This window comes from Diachasma alloeum, unplaced genomic scaffold (genome assembly GCF_001412515.2).
Source record: "Diachasma alloeum isolate Michigan unplaced genomic scaffold, Dall2.0 Dall_scaffold_00187, whole genome shotgun sequence".
NCBI lineage: Eukaryota > Metazoa > Arthropoda > Insecta > Hymenoptera > Braconidae > Diachasma > Diachasma alloeum.
Genome location: NW_021680353.1, coordinates 1,299,822 through 1,317,369, shown reverse-complemented (window position 1 = coordinate 1,317,369; position 17,548 = coordinate 1,299,822). Strand labels below are relative to the sequence as shown.

At 37.0% G+C, this 17,548-nt stretch overlaps 1 protein-coding gene across 1 annotated transcript; it reads left to right on the top strand.

Moving 5' to 3' along the window:
• The first annotated feature begins 201 nt into the window (after positions 1-201).
• Positions 202-16,973, top strand: LOC107048346 (carbonic anhydrase 2). Its single transcript, XM_015271489.2, has 6 exons — positions 202-328; positions 15,232-15,417; positions 15,516-15,663; positions 15,753-15,858; positions 16,239-16,475; positions 16,544-16,973. Exons 1-6 carry the CDS (start codon positions 268-270, stop codon positions 16,640-16,642), a joined length of 837 nt encoding a protein of 278 aa, XP_015126975.1. The 5' UTR covers positions 202-267; the 3' UTR covers positions 16,643-16,973.
• Positions 16,974-17,548: the final 575 nt, after the last annotated feature.

The following is a 17,548-nucleotide window of genomic DNA, read 5'->3' as shown; positions in this document are numbered from 1 at the left end:
ACGAAAACACTATTATTTCCAATCATCAATGTCCTTGTTGACTCCATGTGATAGGCGTGGATATCGTGCAGTCCAAATTGTTTATGAACTAGAGTATTGTTACAATAATAACATGGTTCCATGAAACTCACTGATTCTCGTCGGAGTATAAATTCACTTGCATGTCACAACTCGTTCATTTGCTATTTAAAAAATCCGAACGGAAAACATCAGTAACCCTGCATAACTCGTTCAAACACCCATTCTATTCTCAGTTCCATTAAGAACATGGGTCTATTATCGGAAATTGGTTTAGTCCTTTTAATCTGTGGGATACCCGTTGCACAAGGTATGTATATAATTACGATTATAAGCATGTAATCGGTAGCATTTGAACTATCTGAGTCTCCGGGAAATCATAGTATCTCTTGTAAGTCTCAAGGGAAGACCGCACTGAAATTTCTGAAATCGCTGTCGCCTCCATCTGCTGTGCTGATGAGTTTACTGCTTCAGTTTTAATGTAGAAAAATAAGCAAAACAAATTTAAATTTTTTCATCATTGGTGCGTAAAGGGAAATTTTTTAGTCAAATCTAGTAGAACTGCAAATAACCCTCAAACCGCACACTGGGTCAAACGAACCCGGTCTGAATACATTTTCAAATATATTATTGCTACTGCAAAATAACCATCTATTTCAAAAAAATTTATGAACTCTCAGATTCAATGCCTAGTACTAACTCTTCATCCATCAAATACAATTTGATCACTTCTAATATCTTAATGAAAGAGCGAAATAATCAAAACTCTGCCGAAAAACATTTCAGTTGATGACCTGTTTTCGCAAAATTGCAGAACTATGCATTTCTGTGACAGATATATCCACTATCATGCGCTATGAACATCCATGTCATCGGAAAGAGAAGCTCAGATATTTGACGAAAATTGTAGGTCCAATGGATCAATGTGGAAGTAAAAAGTGGTAAAAAAGTTACTATGCAGTTTGACAGTTAATCAAGGTTTCGCTTTTCTTACATTGCTAGCGGAAAATTTAAATTTTATGGATAATTTAATATTATGTTTCGGATGAGTAATATTGAGCAACATTGTCTTTCAGCACCGAATTACGCTGTGTTTTCAATTAATTAAAAATTTAACAGTATACATACTTAAATTTTCTTGATTTTTGTAAATTTTCATGAAACAATTGAAATAAACTGGAAAGTTTCCACTCATTTTTTTAAAAAAACGTATGTTCAGTGAAAAACTCCTAGAAATTTCACTGGAACTATGATTTGATAAAAAAAATTAAAAAGTGTACAGAAAATTTTCTTTAAAATTTGTGCAGGCAAATCTAGGTTCTTGGATGGAAGACATTCGGGTTCTCACATTAATGAAATTCTCGTTGTTGAATTACTGGATTCATCCATTTTTGAATGAAACTACTCAAGTTCACAAATCTAATTGATTCCATATCTCCGCAACACAAACAAAAATTACACACAAAAATAACACAAACGAGAATAACAGAAACGAAAATCTCACACACAAAAATATCACCAACGTAAATGACTCAGACAAGAGTAACTCGGAATAATAACTCGGAATAATAATATACATTTGAGTTTTATTTTATTACATTGCATGTACTTCATTTTTAATTTATCTTCATAATCAAACTATAAGAAATTCATGAGCAGAACGATATATAATCAATGTAGTTTTTTTACACTCTAATCACATATTCAAACAATTATCATCAAACAACAAATTGTTGTGTAAATGAAGCAGCTGCATTGCTTGTTTTTTCCATATTTAATGCATCTCCAGGTCACTTTGGAAGGATTTTCACGAAGCAGTTAATAAAGATAATTCTTGTGTAGTAATAAGGGTTTCCTCTGTTGACTAAGTACAAAAGACAGAAGCATGGAGCCAACGCAGACAACATAGCGGAACTGATATAAGTTAAACAATTCCAGTGGGATAGAGCAATTGTCGTCCCCCCCTCACTCCAAATATCAATCCATAATTTCCCACTCTCCTTAGTTATATTTGAATTCAATCGAAATGAATATTTGATTTGATAAATATATGATTTCCACATTCATTGAGACCATCTCTCCAAAATGTTGTCTCGTAAAGTCTCTCGCGGCATCATTATTCTCACTACGATGTCTTCAAGAACCATGAGCATTAGACATGCTCATATGACCTACTTTAAATTTTCACTTGTCACATAATTGCAAACGATGGTTCATGACATCACAAAGCACAATGAAATTTTTCAAATTTTTAAAACAATTTCTTCTAGCAGCAACGGGCGTTTGAATTTCTTATTACAAAATACATGCGAGCAAGTGGATCCAGTTTAATTGCACTCTTTAAATTAGAATCAATTCAAATCATTGTCAATTTCAATTGGATATTTCATCTAAACGACAATAGGAAACTGATAATTTTTTTTCGGATTTTTTTAATGATTAGTTATTAATTTACAAAGTCCGATTTTCGCATAAAATGAGACTTTTGGAGAGCCCTTAAATGCTTTTAAAAATGCTCTGATATCGTTCAACTTTGGTAGAATGATTCTTCAACTATCTGATTATTATCTGAGGATAGAAGGAATCGTTCATTTCATGTTGAATCAGAGAAAAATGCTAAAGAACATTGACAAATTTCTAGGCTGCGACAAGTGTTCGGATCACTGACAACTTTTACTGCGGGCCATTACCTGAAACCGAGAAGGCCAGCCATCTGGCGAGACCTTTTCCCGGATGAGTGTTTGCCTGTAGTCACCCCCCATAAATCATCGTACCTCATTTTCATCTCCAATTTTTTAAATTAATTATTTTTCGAACCTCAATGCGACGTTAGCATTGTGAGATTCCCTGTTTGATAACAATCTCGGAGAAACTTGAATGATTGAAATCGGTCAATTAGGGAGGAATGATGAAATAAAATAATTCTATTGATTCTTTGAAATTTCGTATAATTGTAAGTACAATATCCATACAAATCTATACGAAAAATTTCACCACTATTGTTAATTTCCCAAGGCTGGAGAAAAATTGAATCATAATAAATTGATATTATCACATAAAATACAATACGTATTCGATATATTCTTTAGTTATTAATATTGACAATAATCAACTTAATATCAGTCGTTCGAGGTTCGAGGTCGTTCATTGGCTCATTGGAATTATTTAAAAAATTCTCCAATGAAAACTTCAAGTCCTTTTTCCTGTAATTGGATGATGACTCTCGATATTTCTGAACAACTAATATCAAATTTTGTTTGCTGGCTTCATCTCTTGTAAGCAGATCATTGTATTCGCTCACAAGAGATACACTTCTCTCAGCAATATCGTTTGTGACATGAAGAGATTTGACAATTTTGGAAGCTGTCACAAAATCATCTCTCGTCTCCCATGTCATAGGATCGCTATTCAAAAAATCAGAATTAATTTTCAAAATTTCGAAAAATTTTACGGTATTTTTCGTAACAAAATCATCCAAAGTACAGTGTTCGATAAATTTTGAGTCGTTGATTTCCACTTTTCGTTTTTTCTGATCATCCGTCAGAGCAGATCGAGATTTCATGGCCTGGCACATGTTTCTCTTGCAATCTGCGCTCACGTTCTCATCGAAAAAAGCGAGAGCTATCAACTCCTCTGATAAGTACCACAGGTGATTCACTAATTTCTTCAATGCAGCCCTGTAAATTTTTCCATGCCTATCAAAATTTGCATTCTTCACTAAGATTTTTAATAATGATAAATCATTATTGGGAGCTGTTACTGCATTTGAAGCTGTGAACCGAACCTTGTGATACACGAGGACGACGAAAATGAACACATCAATTAATCCTGATTTTTCTGCAGCCGTTAAACGAAACTGATCCCGGAATAAAATTTTTTTTAAAGAATAGATTGCCTTCCCCATCCATCTGGCATGGTGAATGGGAATCAATGCCCGAAATCGATTGCCTTTGGGCAGATTTCCTCCAAGACCCAACACCACCAGCTCCGAAAATTCTCGATAATCCTTGGCGATGTTGTTGTCCTACACAGTAGACAAACAAAAAGTATTTCATGTGATTCTTTAACTTGATATCTGGGATAGTAATGACATCGAAAGTGTGAATTTAACAAATTCATCTCCTCAGAGACTTGTGACTAACCTTCAACTGTGCTTCAGCAAAATCGAGAATGTCTGTTATGTTAGCCTCCAAGGCTTCCTTCACAGTAAGATCAGCGACTTCCGATGAAAAGGTTTCTTTATCCAGGTTGCTCCACTGCTCTTGAAAGCGTTTGAAAATCAAGACGTCAGGACCTGACGTAGGACCCATCGAAGCTTCGAACACCGCTTTCAAGAGAAGTTCGAAGACGTGATGTCGACATGCCATGTACAGTCCCTTCCAAGTCTTTCTTCCAGCAGAATACAGGCACCTTTTTCATTTCCTGTGTTGCTAGAAGTGGTGTCGAAGACCACAGAACAGACCTCGTCCAGGATACCCCATTCTTCCAAGCTATGGTATATAGCCTGGGCCTGCCCTTGCCCAGTTCCACTTTTGATCATCGGCACACCGAGTAGCTTCTGAAAATCATGTCCAGACACGAGAATTAGAAGTCGATCAATTGTCTCGAATTTGTTGTCAGGCGCTGACATTCTTTTGCCGTCCCAATGAACCGTCAGAATGTGACAAGATCTGTTCTTCATATTTTCTCTGATTGTGTCACTGAGCGACTTTCGATGCATTTGGCGGCTTCGACGTACCGTTTCACGGCTCAAATGAACGTCGTCCAAAGTTATGCCAAACTTCATAAGAGCAGCTGCTAACAGACGTGCCACCGTCCAATCACCAATTTTGGCTCGATCCAAAATCGCGGTGATGTCCGGAGTCATGATTTTCAACTTTTTTGGCCTTGATGTTGATGCTACCTCGAAGTTACTATCAACCTCCTCATTGTCGTCAATTTGTTTCAGAACTTCTTTGATGTCATCTTCTTCATCAAGAAGATAATTCCCAAAATTTGCCGCAATCCCACTCGGTTGTACTAGAAATTGATATAAAACGACAAATAATGAGACCAGAAGACAGGTGTTATAACGATATAACATAAAATTTTACGAAAGGCAACTCCCTGTCCACTGATGGTCTAAAGGAGGCAACTGTAAATATCTTCATAAATAATTGAAATACGAAAAAAAAAACAAAAGACAAAATTTCTACAGCTCCCGGAAAAATTGAAGTTTAATTTGAAAGTCTCGATAATCCGTGTAAGCATAATGTTCACTAAAAAATACCGACGAATTCGGATTCTTCCCTTCCAAAAACATGAAAAATGGCTCGAAATTCAAACAACGCATTTTTGTATAGGGATAATTCCACAAAATATCGAACTGAAATTTGGTCCCGAAATTTTCGATTGTCATTTGTTAATTTCTTTTCATTCTATCAATCGAAATGGAAGTATTCATGAAGTTTGAGCCCTTTATCTCGTCCTGCGACTGAGATATGAATTTTTTTTTATTTTGAAAAAATGAAATTTTTTAATTGTTCGGTTTGATTTGAAACGTGGGGAATAAAAACTTGAGAAAAATTCTCGATTGGTTTTCGATCAAAAAAGTCTGAAATTTTCAAAAAGAAAGTTATCTTTTGGTTTTTCCGCGATTTACCCAGTGACAAAACGCGATTTTAACGCGATTTACCCCAAAAAACGTTACAAATTGCAATTTGACCAGGTTACCCAAGATTTTTATCCAATTTTCTTCTTTCAACTTCGATATTATGGAAATACCAATGTAAATTCCGCTAATCCACTTTGCGCTCCCAAAAATGGTTCGAGATATCGAATAAAAAATAACATTAACGGCACAATAATGTTAGTTTTTATTCGACATCTTGACTAATCTTTGGAAGCGCAGGGTGGATCAGCGGGATTTTTATTGGTATTTTTATGTGTTCAAAGATGAAGAAAGAAAATTGAAAAAAAAAGTTGGGTAACCTGGTCAAATCGGAATTTATAACGTTTTTTTTGGTAAATCGCGTTAAAATCACGTTTTTTCACTCAATAAATCACCGAAAAACGAAAAGATAATTTTCTTTTTGCAAATTTCAGACTTTTTTCGGTGGAAGAACATAATAGAACTTGTTCAAATTTTTATTTGCTACGCTTCAAATAAAACCGAAGAATTAAAAAATTTCACTTTTACAAAATGAAAAAAAAATCATATCTCAGTCGCAGGACGAGATAAAGGGCTCAAACTTCATGAATACTTTCATTTCGAATAGATTCCTCGAATAAATTTCTTTGATTGAATAGAAAGAAATTAAAAAATGACAATCAACAATTTTGAGACCAAATCCCAGTTCGATATTTGGTAGAATTGCCCATATAGAAAGAAGACATGGACTATTTTTGTAGGGCACGGAGTTGAAATATTTGTAATTGAATGCAAAAAAAAATCACCCAATCATCAGTGGTCACGGAATTGCCCTTGATTAACTAGCTACGATCATTTGATGAAATTGGAAAAGCTCACTGTCTTTCTTACCTGGTTCTATGAATTCGGTCGTTTCGCTTTCTTTGTGGTCAGTAGTTCTATCCCAATTCATATGGACTCCTGTATCGATAATCATATCTAACAAACCTTTCCGTACTTTTTCTCGATGTACATTCAGAAGTTCGATTATCGGTCCATTTTTCATAAGATTCACGTTTATTTTGTGAGCAATGTCAAATAAGTCTTCCAGCATACATTTGAAATCAATCTCCTTTGATTGATATACTACGGATTTCTTTTTCTCAGGACTATATTTGAGCAGTTTCTTGTAATCCTCCACCAATTTCTTGATGTTGGTAATCGCATGACACTCTTCGATCATTAGAATGCCCGTGTATTCCCAAAACACAACACATTTTCGCACAACACGAGTTGCAGCCTCACGAGCTGTAAAGTTACAGTGCCGAGTGTAATGAAAATAACACTCCAGTACTTGTTTATTCGAAGGTAACTGTTTACCAACTATTTCCGATCTCATTCTACCGATTAGCGGAATTTCTAAATCTTTTCTTGTTTCCGGCATTTTTCTACACGTGCTGTTTCGACAATATGAAAACAGAATATTAACACTGCGATCTTTGATGTTCGGGAGGTCTTCCTCGACTGACCTTTAGTGAGGACAAGGGTTTTGGCAGACGGTATGCAATCTGAAAATTTACAGAATTCGAGAAATAGCAACCCCCCTCCGCCACCCCCTCCCCGCCCCTGTTGCCTCAAAGAGATGAGGGCATGTCCGTTTTATACCTCATAAATTACCTAATTTAGTCCTTGGCATTAAATCCCGGTAAATGGCCTACGAATTCAGAATTTGGAATTCTAAGGATTTATTTCGAATAAATTTTGAATTTAAAAAAATTATGAATCCGTCTCAGAATCAAGGGTGTTTGTATATGACTATTTCATTGTAAGCAAAACACGTTGAACGTTTATTGTTCGTTGAAGGCAAGGGAAGACCATGCTGCACGTATCCACGCAAACTTAAGGCTGTATCAAAGATGCAGCCATCTGAGGGATTTTTCTATAGAGGATCATTTGATGATCCGCCGTGATATTTTATCATTGATTAAATTCATGCTATTCACTGAGAGAAATAACTACTTTTGAACGAGAGAATCTCATCCTGTTGAAAGATGTTTTCCTCTGAGTGTGAGAAAAAAATTATTCATCAGGAGATTTCATGTTTTTTTGAATCGACAAGAGGATATTTTCTTGTGTCAAGTAAATCTCCCTTGTCGAAAGTGGTTTTTTCTTTCAGTGTTCTCGCTAAATAAGATTGCAATCCGCGTTATCGCATGAGCTCGATTGAAAATTGATAAGTATTTTTGATTAACTCCTGATTCCATCACTTTTAAGCACGTATGAAAAAATTCATTAAAAAATCCTAACGAATTCATTAGAAAATTCTATCGGGTTTCTATTGCATTTTCTATAAGTTTTTTGCCGTTTCTATTGACATGTTCCATAGGAAATATTCTATAAAAATTTTTTTTTATTTGATTTTCTTGAAGGGAAGCAAATAAAAACAGAATGAAATAAAATTATAAAATTTGATCCGAGAACATTTTATAGAAAATATCTAAATAGAATAAGTTTTATAGAAAGATTAAATTCTATTGACTTTTTCTATATAATATTTTCTATTAAACATGTCAATAGAAACGGCAAAAAACTTATAGAAAATTCAATAGGAATCCAATAGCATTTTCTAGCGAATTCGCTAGGATTTTCTATTAAATTTTTTCGTGCGTGATAGGGGAGGCTGAGGCAAAGTAGTATCGTACCTCAGTTATCCACAACGCGATGGAAAAAGTAGAAAAAACAATGCAAAAAACACAGCTGTTCCCCTTTGCCCAACTGTTCCATTTTGCCCCTTAGAATTATTGAATTGGAATTGACATTTTTTCCTCACTTTCTCTATCGAATTTTAAATTTTCAATGCCAAATTCCTCGAATTTTCAGTGATCACCAGTTATCCTTTTCCGTGGGACTCTTATGGGCGATATACGCATAATTAGTGCAGAGTATCCGCATAGTTCATCGGCAGATTATCCGCATATTTTATGCGTATTTCATGCATAACTATGCGAATTCCGCCCATAGTGTTGATTCGCGGAGCTTATGTGCAAAACCCGCATAACTGTGCGGATTATCTGCATAGTGTTTTCTGTGTGCATCGTTTGACCCTTGTAATCATTCGCTATTATACTGTTTGGGAAAAATCTAAATTCCACGGACACTTTAGGAGTAATTTTCAACACTTTGATTCGAAGAAAATGAATTCTTACTTTTTCAAGTTTCAGCAATATTCTTATTTAAACAATTAAAATGCAACCTGAGAAATAACTCTCATACCACTCAGGAGAAAAAAATTGGCGAAAAAATCCCCGTAATTGACTTTTTTGACCTTGCGTTTTTATGTGGAACTGCATCAATAGAATATTTTCTATTTAATAATTCAAAAGAGCTGCAAATTTGCGCGGATTTTCTACTAAATTTTTTCGTGCGTACTTATTTTCTTCAACTTATTTACCTTTTATAGGGGAGGCTGAGACAAACTGAAACCTTAGCTACCCACAGCGTGATGAAGAGTCGAAACTAATACAATAAACAGCGCTCTTTCACTTTCCTGTACTGTTCTATTTTGTCCCATTATCCCCTTAAATTATTGATTTAGAATTTACAATTTTTCCTTGCTTTCTCTATGAAATTCCGAATTGTTAAAGTTGCAATTCTTTAAAGTTTCGGTGAGTACTGGCTTTTTTTTTCTGCGGAACTCTTATGGGCGGTACGTANATTTTGTCCCATTATCCCCTTAAATTATTGATTTAGAATTTACAATTTTTCCTTGCTTTCTCTATGAAATTCCGAATTGTTAAAGTTGCAATTCTNTTCCTCGAATTTTCAGTGATCACCAGTTATCCTTTTCCGTGGGACTCTTATGGGCGATATACGCATAATTAGTGCAGAGTATCCGCATAGTTCATCGGCAGATTATCCGCATATTTTATGCGTATCTCATGCATAACTATGCGAATTCCGCCCATAGTGTTGATTCGCGGAGCTTATGTGCAAAACCCGCATAACTGTGCGGATTATCTGCATAGTGTTTTCTGTGTGCATCGTTTGACCCTTGTAATCATTCGCTATTATACTGTTTGGGAAAAATCTAAATTCCACGGACACTTTAGGAGTAATTTTCAACACTTTGATTCGAAGAAAATGAATTCTTACTTTTTCAAGTTTCAGCAATATTCTTATTTAAACAATTAAAATGCAACCTGAGAAATAACTCTCATACCACTCAGGAGAAAAAAATTGGCGAAAAAATCCCCGTAATTGACTTTTTTGACCTTGCGTTTTTATGTGGAACTGCATCAATAGAATATTTTCTATTTAATAATTCAAAAGAGCTGCAAATTTGCGCGGATTTTCTACTAAATTTTTTCGTGCGTACTTATTTTCTTCAACTTATTTACCTTTTATAGGGGAGGCTGAGACAAACTGAAACCTTAGCTACCCACAGCGTGATGAAGAGTCGAAACTAATACAATAAACAGCGCTCTTTCACTTTCCTGTACTGTTCTATTTTGTCCCATTATCCCCTTAAATTATTGATTTAGAATTTACAATTTTTCCTTGCTTTCTCTATGAAATTCCGAATTGTTAAAGTTGCAATTCTTTAAAGTTTCGGTGAGTACTGGCTTTTTTTTTCTGCGGAACTCTTATGGGCGGTACGTACATAAATAGTGCAGATAATCTGCAATTAGTTACTAGCAGATTTCATGCATACTTTATGCATATTTCATGCATAACTATGCAGACTTTACACATAGTGGGAGGTTCGCGGAGCTTATGTGTAAAACCTGCATAAGATTGCAGATAATCGGCACAACGTTTTCTGTGTGCATTTTACTGCACTATCCGTTTGTCTACTGTGTAATTGGCCGTATTACCTCACTGCCCAATTTACTCCGGTATACCGTTTTGCTCTATTGTGCAAACTACCCTGTCCACTTTGCCCTACTGCCCGATTTACCCTGATATAGCGTTTTACCCCACTGTTAACTTACCCCGAAATCCCGTTTTTTGTCACTGTTTAAACCACCCTGAAACCCTGATCTTTGTCACTGTTTAAATTACCCCGATATATACCATTTTATCCCACTGCCCAATTGACCTCACTGACCAATTTACCCCGATATACCGTTGTACCCCACTGCCCATTTTCCCCCGGTATACCATTTTCCCCCCACTGCTAACTTATCTGATAATTCATCCGATCCTACCGTCCAAACTACCCCGATATACCCCGGGATGAAAAATTTGAGTCTTTTTGGGGTCTGCAAGACTCGCGTCTGCGTCTATGAGAGAGTATAGCTCAGCGCCAGTAGCCATACTTTTGAGAGACTCTGCGTGGGAGACGCAGCAAGACTGCCGAGAGACTGCTACCGAGCGTCTCTCGGCGAGAGGCTCCGCGTCTCTTACGTATCTCAATAATTAATTAATCACTAATAACTCCTTCAATTTCATTATTGGAAAATAATTGAAAATATTAATGTAGTTAATTCACAAATTGAACAATTATAAACCAAAAAAAAAAGAAATCGGTTCAGCGGTTCTCCAGATGTTCCCTCCCGGTCGATCCGCCGTGTTCCCTTTCGGTCACCCATCCTTTTACTAACCCAACTCGCTACTGCTTAGCTTCAGTGATCGCAGGTTACCCCGGTATCTTCTGCGCTATACAGCTGGTTGTGGCGAGTCAATTTTTTTTTTCGCTTGATATGCGCAATTATTGAGAGGGAGGAGATAGGGGAAGCATTGACGAAGGTGAACAGTGGGATAATATGGGATAACGGAGGGGGCGCATGATAAGGAAAACTGGAATTAAATGGGGCAAAATGGGATACTGGGGTGGAGTGAACCAACTGGACAGCGGGGTAAAATGGAAAGCAGTTGTGCCATTTACTCGTGGGGTAAAACGGGAAAGCAGGTTAGTTAGAGTGGGGCAAAATGGGATAGCGGTTAAATGAACCCATAAAGTAAGCCGGAACGGTGAGTGTGGGAGACGTTATCCCATTTTACCCCACTCCGACAGTGGGGTAAAATGGGATAACGGGGTGACTTGGAGTAGGGGTTGAATCCGAAAGCGAATTAATTTAATTTTTCAATTTTTGTACTTTTTCAATTTACTTTTCTAATTTTTTTATTTATGGTTGGGTAAATTGAATGATGGAATGAAATTAAATGGTCGAGTGTAGAATTGAATTTCCGAGTAAACAGGACGAGAATGCTATTCACTGCTCAGATTGTGGGGTAAAATGGGGTGAACTAAATGACAGGCTAATTAGCCGGAGGGGTAAATTGGGCGGCAGGTAAATTAAATACGGGTGTTTAGGGGGATGATCGGGTAAAATCGATAGCGGGGTAAAATGGGTGAGTCTGGCTAATATGAGGGTGGGGTAAAACGGGACGGTGGGGTACAATGAAACAGCCTGGCAAATTGGACGATAGTCAAATTTGACCGGCGACGAAATAGGACAACAAGGTGAATTGATAATGGGATAAAGGAGTAAGACAGAATAAGGGTTTAAAGCGGATCCGCCTCAACCCGTTATTCCATCTTATCCCGCTATCCCATTTTACCCCATAGGCAGGGTTAGTGCGCCGACCAATTCACTTTGTTGTCCTATTTCACCCCGCCCCCCGGCCCAAATTCACTCATGTTCCAGGCTACCTCACCTTCCCGTTTTACCCCACTAGCTAATTAGCCTGTCATTTAGTTCACCACTCATCCCATTTTACCCCACGATATAATTCGTCCATCCCCCGCGATCACCAGATTATCTTATCTTGCTCCGTCGTCCATTTTATTATCCCCCCTCCCCCCCACCCATCCTTTGTACTATATTATACTTGCTCCAGTGTCTATTTAATTAACAATTAATGAATCAATAATTAATTTTAGCGAGATCCTGATTATCAGTCCCGAAAATTCTAAATCCCTATCTTTCAATGAGAGACTCTAGTCTCTACCGTGTTGGCGAAGATTTAGATAGACTCGAGTCTCTCACCAAAGACTCTCCGAGACGCGAAACCGATTACGGAAGACCCAGGCAGACTGATTTTAGTCTTTCAGTCTTGGAGAGATCCAATAGACTAAAAATTTTTATCCCGGGACGATTTTACCCCACTTACCTCTGCTCAATTTACCCCGATATCCCATTTTACCCCACCGTTAAATTTACACTGATATCCTATTTAACCTCATTGTTTATTTATTTTCTCTTCCATTCACCAGGCTACATTACCCGACTACACATAGCACTATCATACCTATTCCATGAATCGCCTATATAAGCCCAAAAACTATTATCAGTGTCAGAAGGAACAGCACGGCCTAGAGGACTCCCGGACATTCAGCGATCATCGAAGTTAAGCAGCATCGAGCCGGGATAGTAACTGGATGGGCGACCGCTGGGTAACATGGGGGACCGTTAGGTCGAATTCTTTTTTTTTTTTTACTATCATGATTAGATTGACGGATGACGTACATTGATGTACTTAATTATACTCCACCAATATAATTGGGAGAGTTATTAATGATTAATTAATTATTGGAACCGGTGAGAGACCCAGAGTCTCCCGCCCATAGACGCTTGGTTTTGGTCGGCCAATACAATAGTATCGCACAGTCTCTTGCGAAGAGTCTCCCAAAAGTATGTATACTGGCGCTGAGCAATACTCTTTGAGAGACGCAGATGCAAGTCTCTGAGACTCTCAAAGACTCTCATTTTTTCATCCCGGGTTTGCCCGTCTATTCCACTTTGCCCCACTCTAACTAGCCTGCTTTCCCGTTTTACCCCACGGGTAAATGACACCCCTGCTTTCCCATTTTACCCCGTTATCGACTTGGTCCACTCCACCCAAGTATCCCATTTTTGCCCCATTGTCTCTTTCATTCCAATTTCTCTTATCATGCCCCCCCCCCTCCATTATCCCACATTACCCCACTGTTCAGCTTTCCTATCATGGCAAGCGGGAAAAAATACATCCTGTCATAAGCAGCTAATACCGGGGTAATCTGCAATCACTGAAGCTAAGCAGTAGCAAATTGGGTTAGTAAAAGGATGGGTGAACGAAAGGGAACACGGCGGACCGACCGGGAGGGTACATCTGGAGAACCGCTGAACCGATTTCTTTTTTTTTTTCATAATTGTTGAATTAATGAATTAACTACATTAATATATTCAATTATTTTTTAACAATACAATTGAAGGAGTTATTAGTGATTAATTAATTATTGATATATGTAAGGTACGCGGGGTCTCTCGCCGAGAGCTGCTCTGTAGCAGTCTCTCGACAGTCTTGCCGCGTCTCTCACGCGGAGTCTCTCAAAAATATGGCTACTGGCGCTGATCCATACTCTCTCATAGATGCAGACGCGAATCTTCCAGACCCCAAAAAGACTCAAATTTTTTTTCCCGGGAAATTACAGATCGAAAATCATGAGCGAGCAGGGCAAAGTATTGTAGTAAAGAGAACTTATCCTGATCGATAGTATACCGATAACATACACTGAAAACATAGGAGAACATTGAGGCTAAAAACGCGTTTGTCATTAAGATTTTTTTACTTTCTATTATATTTTTGACAGCCATTTGTATGGTCGAAAAAAATTGCAGAGCTAGGGTGGAATTATCAATTGGATACTGGTTATGGCATCAAACCAAACAGAACACTGTAATTGATCAGACTGGAACGGCAAAAATAGTCAATAAATTAAAATTATCTGGTGAAGTCTCTAAGGATTCCAGCATTGTTCACACGAAAAACACTATGCGGATTTTTCGTAACCACTATGCAGAGCTTGCGCATAATAAAATTTAAATTGGAAAATAAGCTTACGCATAAGTGGGCAAATTTAGGCAATCAGTGAAATATAAATATCATTAAACTCTGAAAGCAAATAATAATTTCAAATAGTTCGGTGGTTAATGGTACTCCAACACTAAAGGCCCATCGTCAAGAGTTGGTGAGGATTGAATTCTTCACCAATAGCTGACGATTCCTTTGAGAACTTAGTCACCTCAGTGAGAGAAGTTAATATCTTCATAATGAAGGTGTACTTACACGAATTTTTATTTTATTGTCGTAAGAAGGTACGATAGAGTTAATGAAGGAACATCTTATATTCATTAGAAATTATTCAGCTAATGGATGTAATAAGAAAGGACCACAAGAATAGTGTAGTTAAGGACCCATGATTTATACAGCAAAATAGTACATAGTACCTTCGGAGATATTCGAATTGTCAGGGTGGATCAAACAATTTTAATCACCATACAATTTTAAAGATAGTGTTGAGTACTAGATGTGAAAAAATTAATTTTGCCCGCATAACCATATTGACCCCATAAAGTGTGTATCAATGCTGTTAACTTTATGCATGTTTTGCGCATAATTCATCGAACTTCATACACAGGATTATAGGGTGGCGGAGCTTATGTGTAAAATGCACATAGTAATTGCGGAAACTCCGCATTGTATTTTCTGTCTATTGATTCAATCTAGAATGTTTCAGGAGTACAATTTTCTAAAACCTACGAGATACTTCAGTCGTTTTTAGCGCCTATCGCGAGGCAGGTTTGTTCATCGTACATTTAATTCAATAACCAACATTATAGGTTTTTCATATGAACGCCCTGAGGAATGGAGGAATGAAAATCCAAGCTGTGATGGTAAATCACAATCACCAATTAACATTGATTACAATGAAAACGACGTATTAATGCAGGATATAATATCGCTCAAGTGGAATGGGTATGAAAACACACCCGATATTATGACCGGGGCTAATAACGGACACACAAGTAAATCTTTACATCTATTACATACACAGTACTATCACAAGATTCAATCTTTAAACTACTCAGACCAAAAATGAACCCATCTCATGATATGTTTTTAGTCAAAATCATTCCCAAGTGGGCGGATGAATCTAGAAGACCCTATTTATCTGGTGGACCTCTCAGTAGTCGATACGTTCTCCAAGAATCCCACTTTCATTGGGGGGCGGATAACAATGTTGGAAGCGAACACACGGTCAATGGAAAAAAGTAAGATACTTATTAACACTGTTCCGTTACTGTTTACATTTCATTATGGTATACTTTCTAATCCAAATTCTGTATTGGAACCATTAAAGGTTCGTCCTTGAGGCCCACATGGTACACTGGAAACTCGATTACGGTTCATTCTCAGCAGCCGTTGAACAACCTGATGGACTCGCAGTAGTTGGATCGTTCTATGATGTAAAACTTACGATTACTATTGTCGGGAATGGAGAAAAAAAATCCTCCATTCCTGGAAATTCATACAGAAAAAAAGTAATCAGAGAAATCTAAAACTGTTCATTAAAGTTAACATATAACTTAATTGAACAAAACAATGATACACAAATGATATATGATAGTACGATATGATGCACCAAATTCTGCAGCGTATTGTGAATTTATTAGCAAAAACAACTATGCTATATGAAGCCAAAAACCATTTCCCACTTGTACTATATCACTCTTGCTTGTTAAGTCTCCTATTCCATGATTCCTAACATACAACAAAAATTCTTTGTATGATTGCCTCTTCGTCGGTGTGAAATGCAGCACAATTTTTAATAGTAGTGTAATTCCAGATCAACAATATACAGGACAAATGTTCATGTGCCGTTAATGACATCGTAAATATCGCCTCGATACTCTCGGAAGAAGGCAAAGACGCAGACATAGTTCCATTCCCAATATCGAAGTTTGACGTAGTCAACACTACCGATGTCATAGCAAGTTACCAAGGATCTTTGACGACTCCTGGATGCAATGAAGCAGTTACGTGGATGTTGGCGATTCATGGATATCCGATCTCAGAAGTTCAAGTATGTTTTCAAAAGAATCAATTTCTCAACTTTATTATCAAACAGTTTTTCTCTTCCTTGATTGACAGATGAAAGTATTGAGAAGTGTTCAACTGCATCATGGCGAAAATCATAACTATCGTCCAGTCCAGCCCCTAAATGGTCGTCAAGTTTCATTTTTCCATTGAGAATGGTAGTACTCCAATGCTTGTAGATGGATTTTCTATTCAAATGGCAACTGGACCAATGTCGGAAAGACTGGAAGTTTCAAAGTTGATTACGATGATGCTTTACGCAGATAATCAACCATTCATATCCTGTGAATAATCTAACAAACTATCATTACATATTAACAAATGGGTGGTATTCTTCAATATTCACTGGAGGACAAAACGTTGTCACACTTGGCTTATGACTAACTAAGCTTACATTTCGGAATTGATAAAATTACGTTCTTCGCACTTTGCCATGTAAAATAAGACTTACGAGATATATGCCAATAAACGATAATTACATGAATCAACTAAATATTTCTAACCAAATATTTCTAAAATGTTCAAAGTGGAATCTCTAGATCTCTGAAATTTCATCCAAATTTGCTGAGGCCGAGAGAAGAAATATGCGCAAGGGTTTGCTTCATATGGTAGTCAATCCAGAGATGAGCAATTTCTAGTTATCAAGAGTATGACTTTTTTTTTAGATTTTCATCTCTTATTAATATAATCTGTGATATCCAAAAATCTATAAAATAGCTTCTCTCAGTAATTTCACAATTATTGTTATAAATACGCGATAAATATTCAACTCAATCTCACCAATGGGGCTGTCAAAAATACAACATCAACGAGAAACGTTTAACCACACGGTGGATGCACTTGTCATTGCAAGAGAGTGACACGTAACGGGCGATCAACCTCATCTTCGAAATCAAATGCTGAAATAGCTGACTGGTCGATCTCTCAAAGAATAATAAGTTGTAAAAATCACACCATAATTTTCCCCCATCAAAAGTTGAGTCGTAGTACCATCAAGAATTGAACCGCTCTTCAAAACCAAAATTATGAGCCAGTCTAGAAGCAACCGTGGAGCGTTAA

Excerpts from the sequence above, each read along its gene's own strand:
- LOC107048346 (XM_015271489.2), top strand. The coding sequence starts at position 268 with ATGGGTCTATTATCGGAAATTGGTTTAGTCCTTTTAATCTGTGGGATA. Across the intron at positions 15,664-15,752 it reads CACACGGTCAATGGAAAAAA|GTTCGTCCTTGAGGCCCACA; the intron begins GTAAGATACTTA and ends GAACCATTAAAG. Across the intron at positions 16,476-16,543 it reads ATCCGATCTCAGAAGTTCAA|ATGAAAGTATTGAGAAGTGT; the intron begins GTATGTTTTCAA and ends CTTGATTGACAG.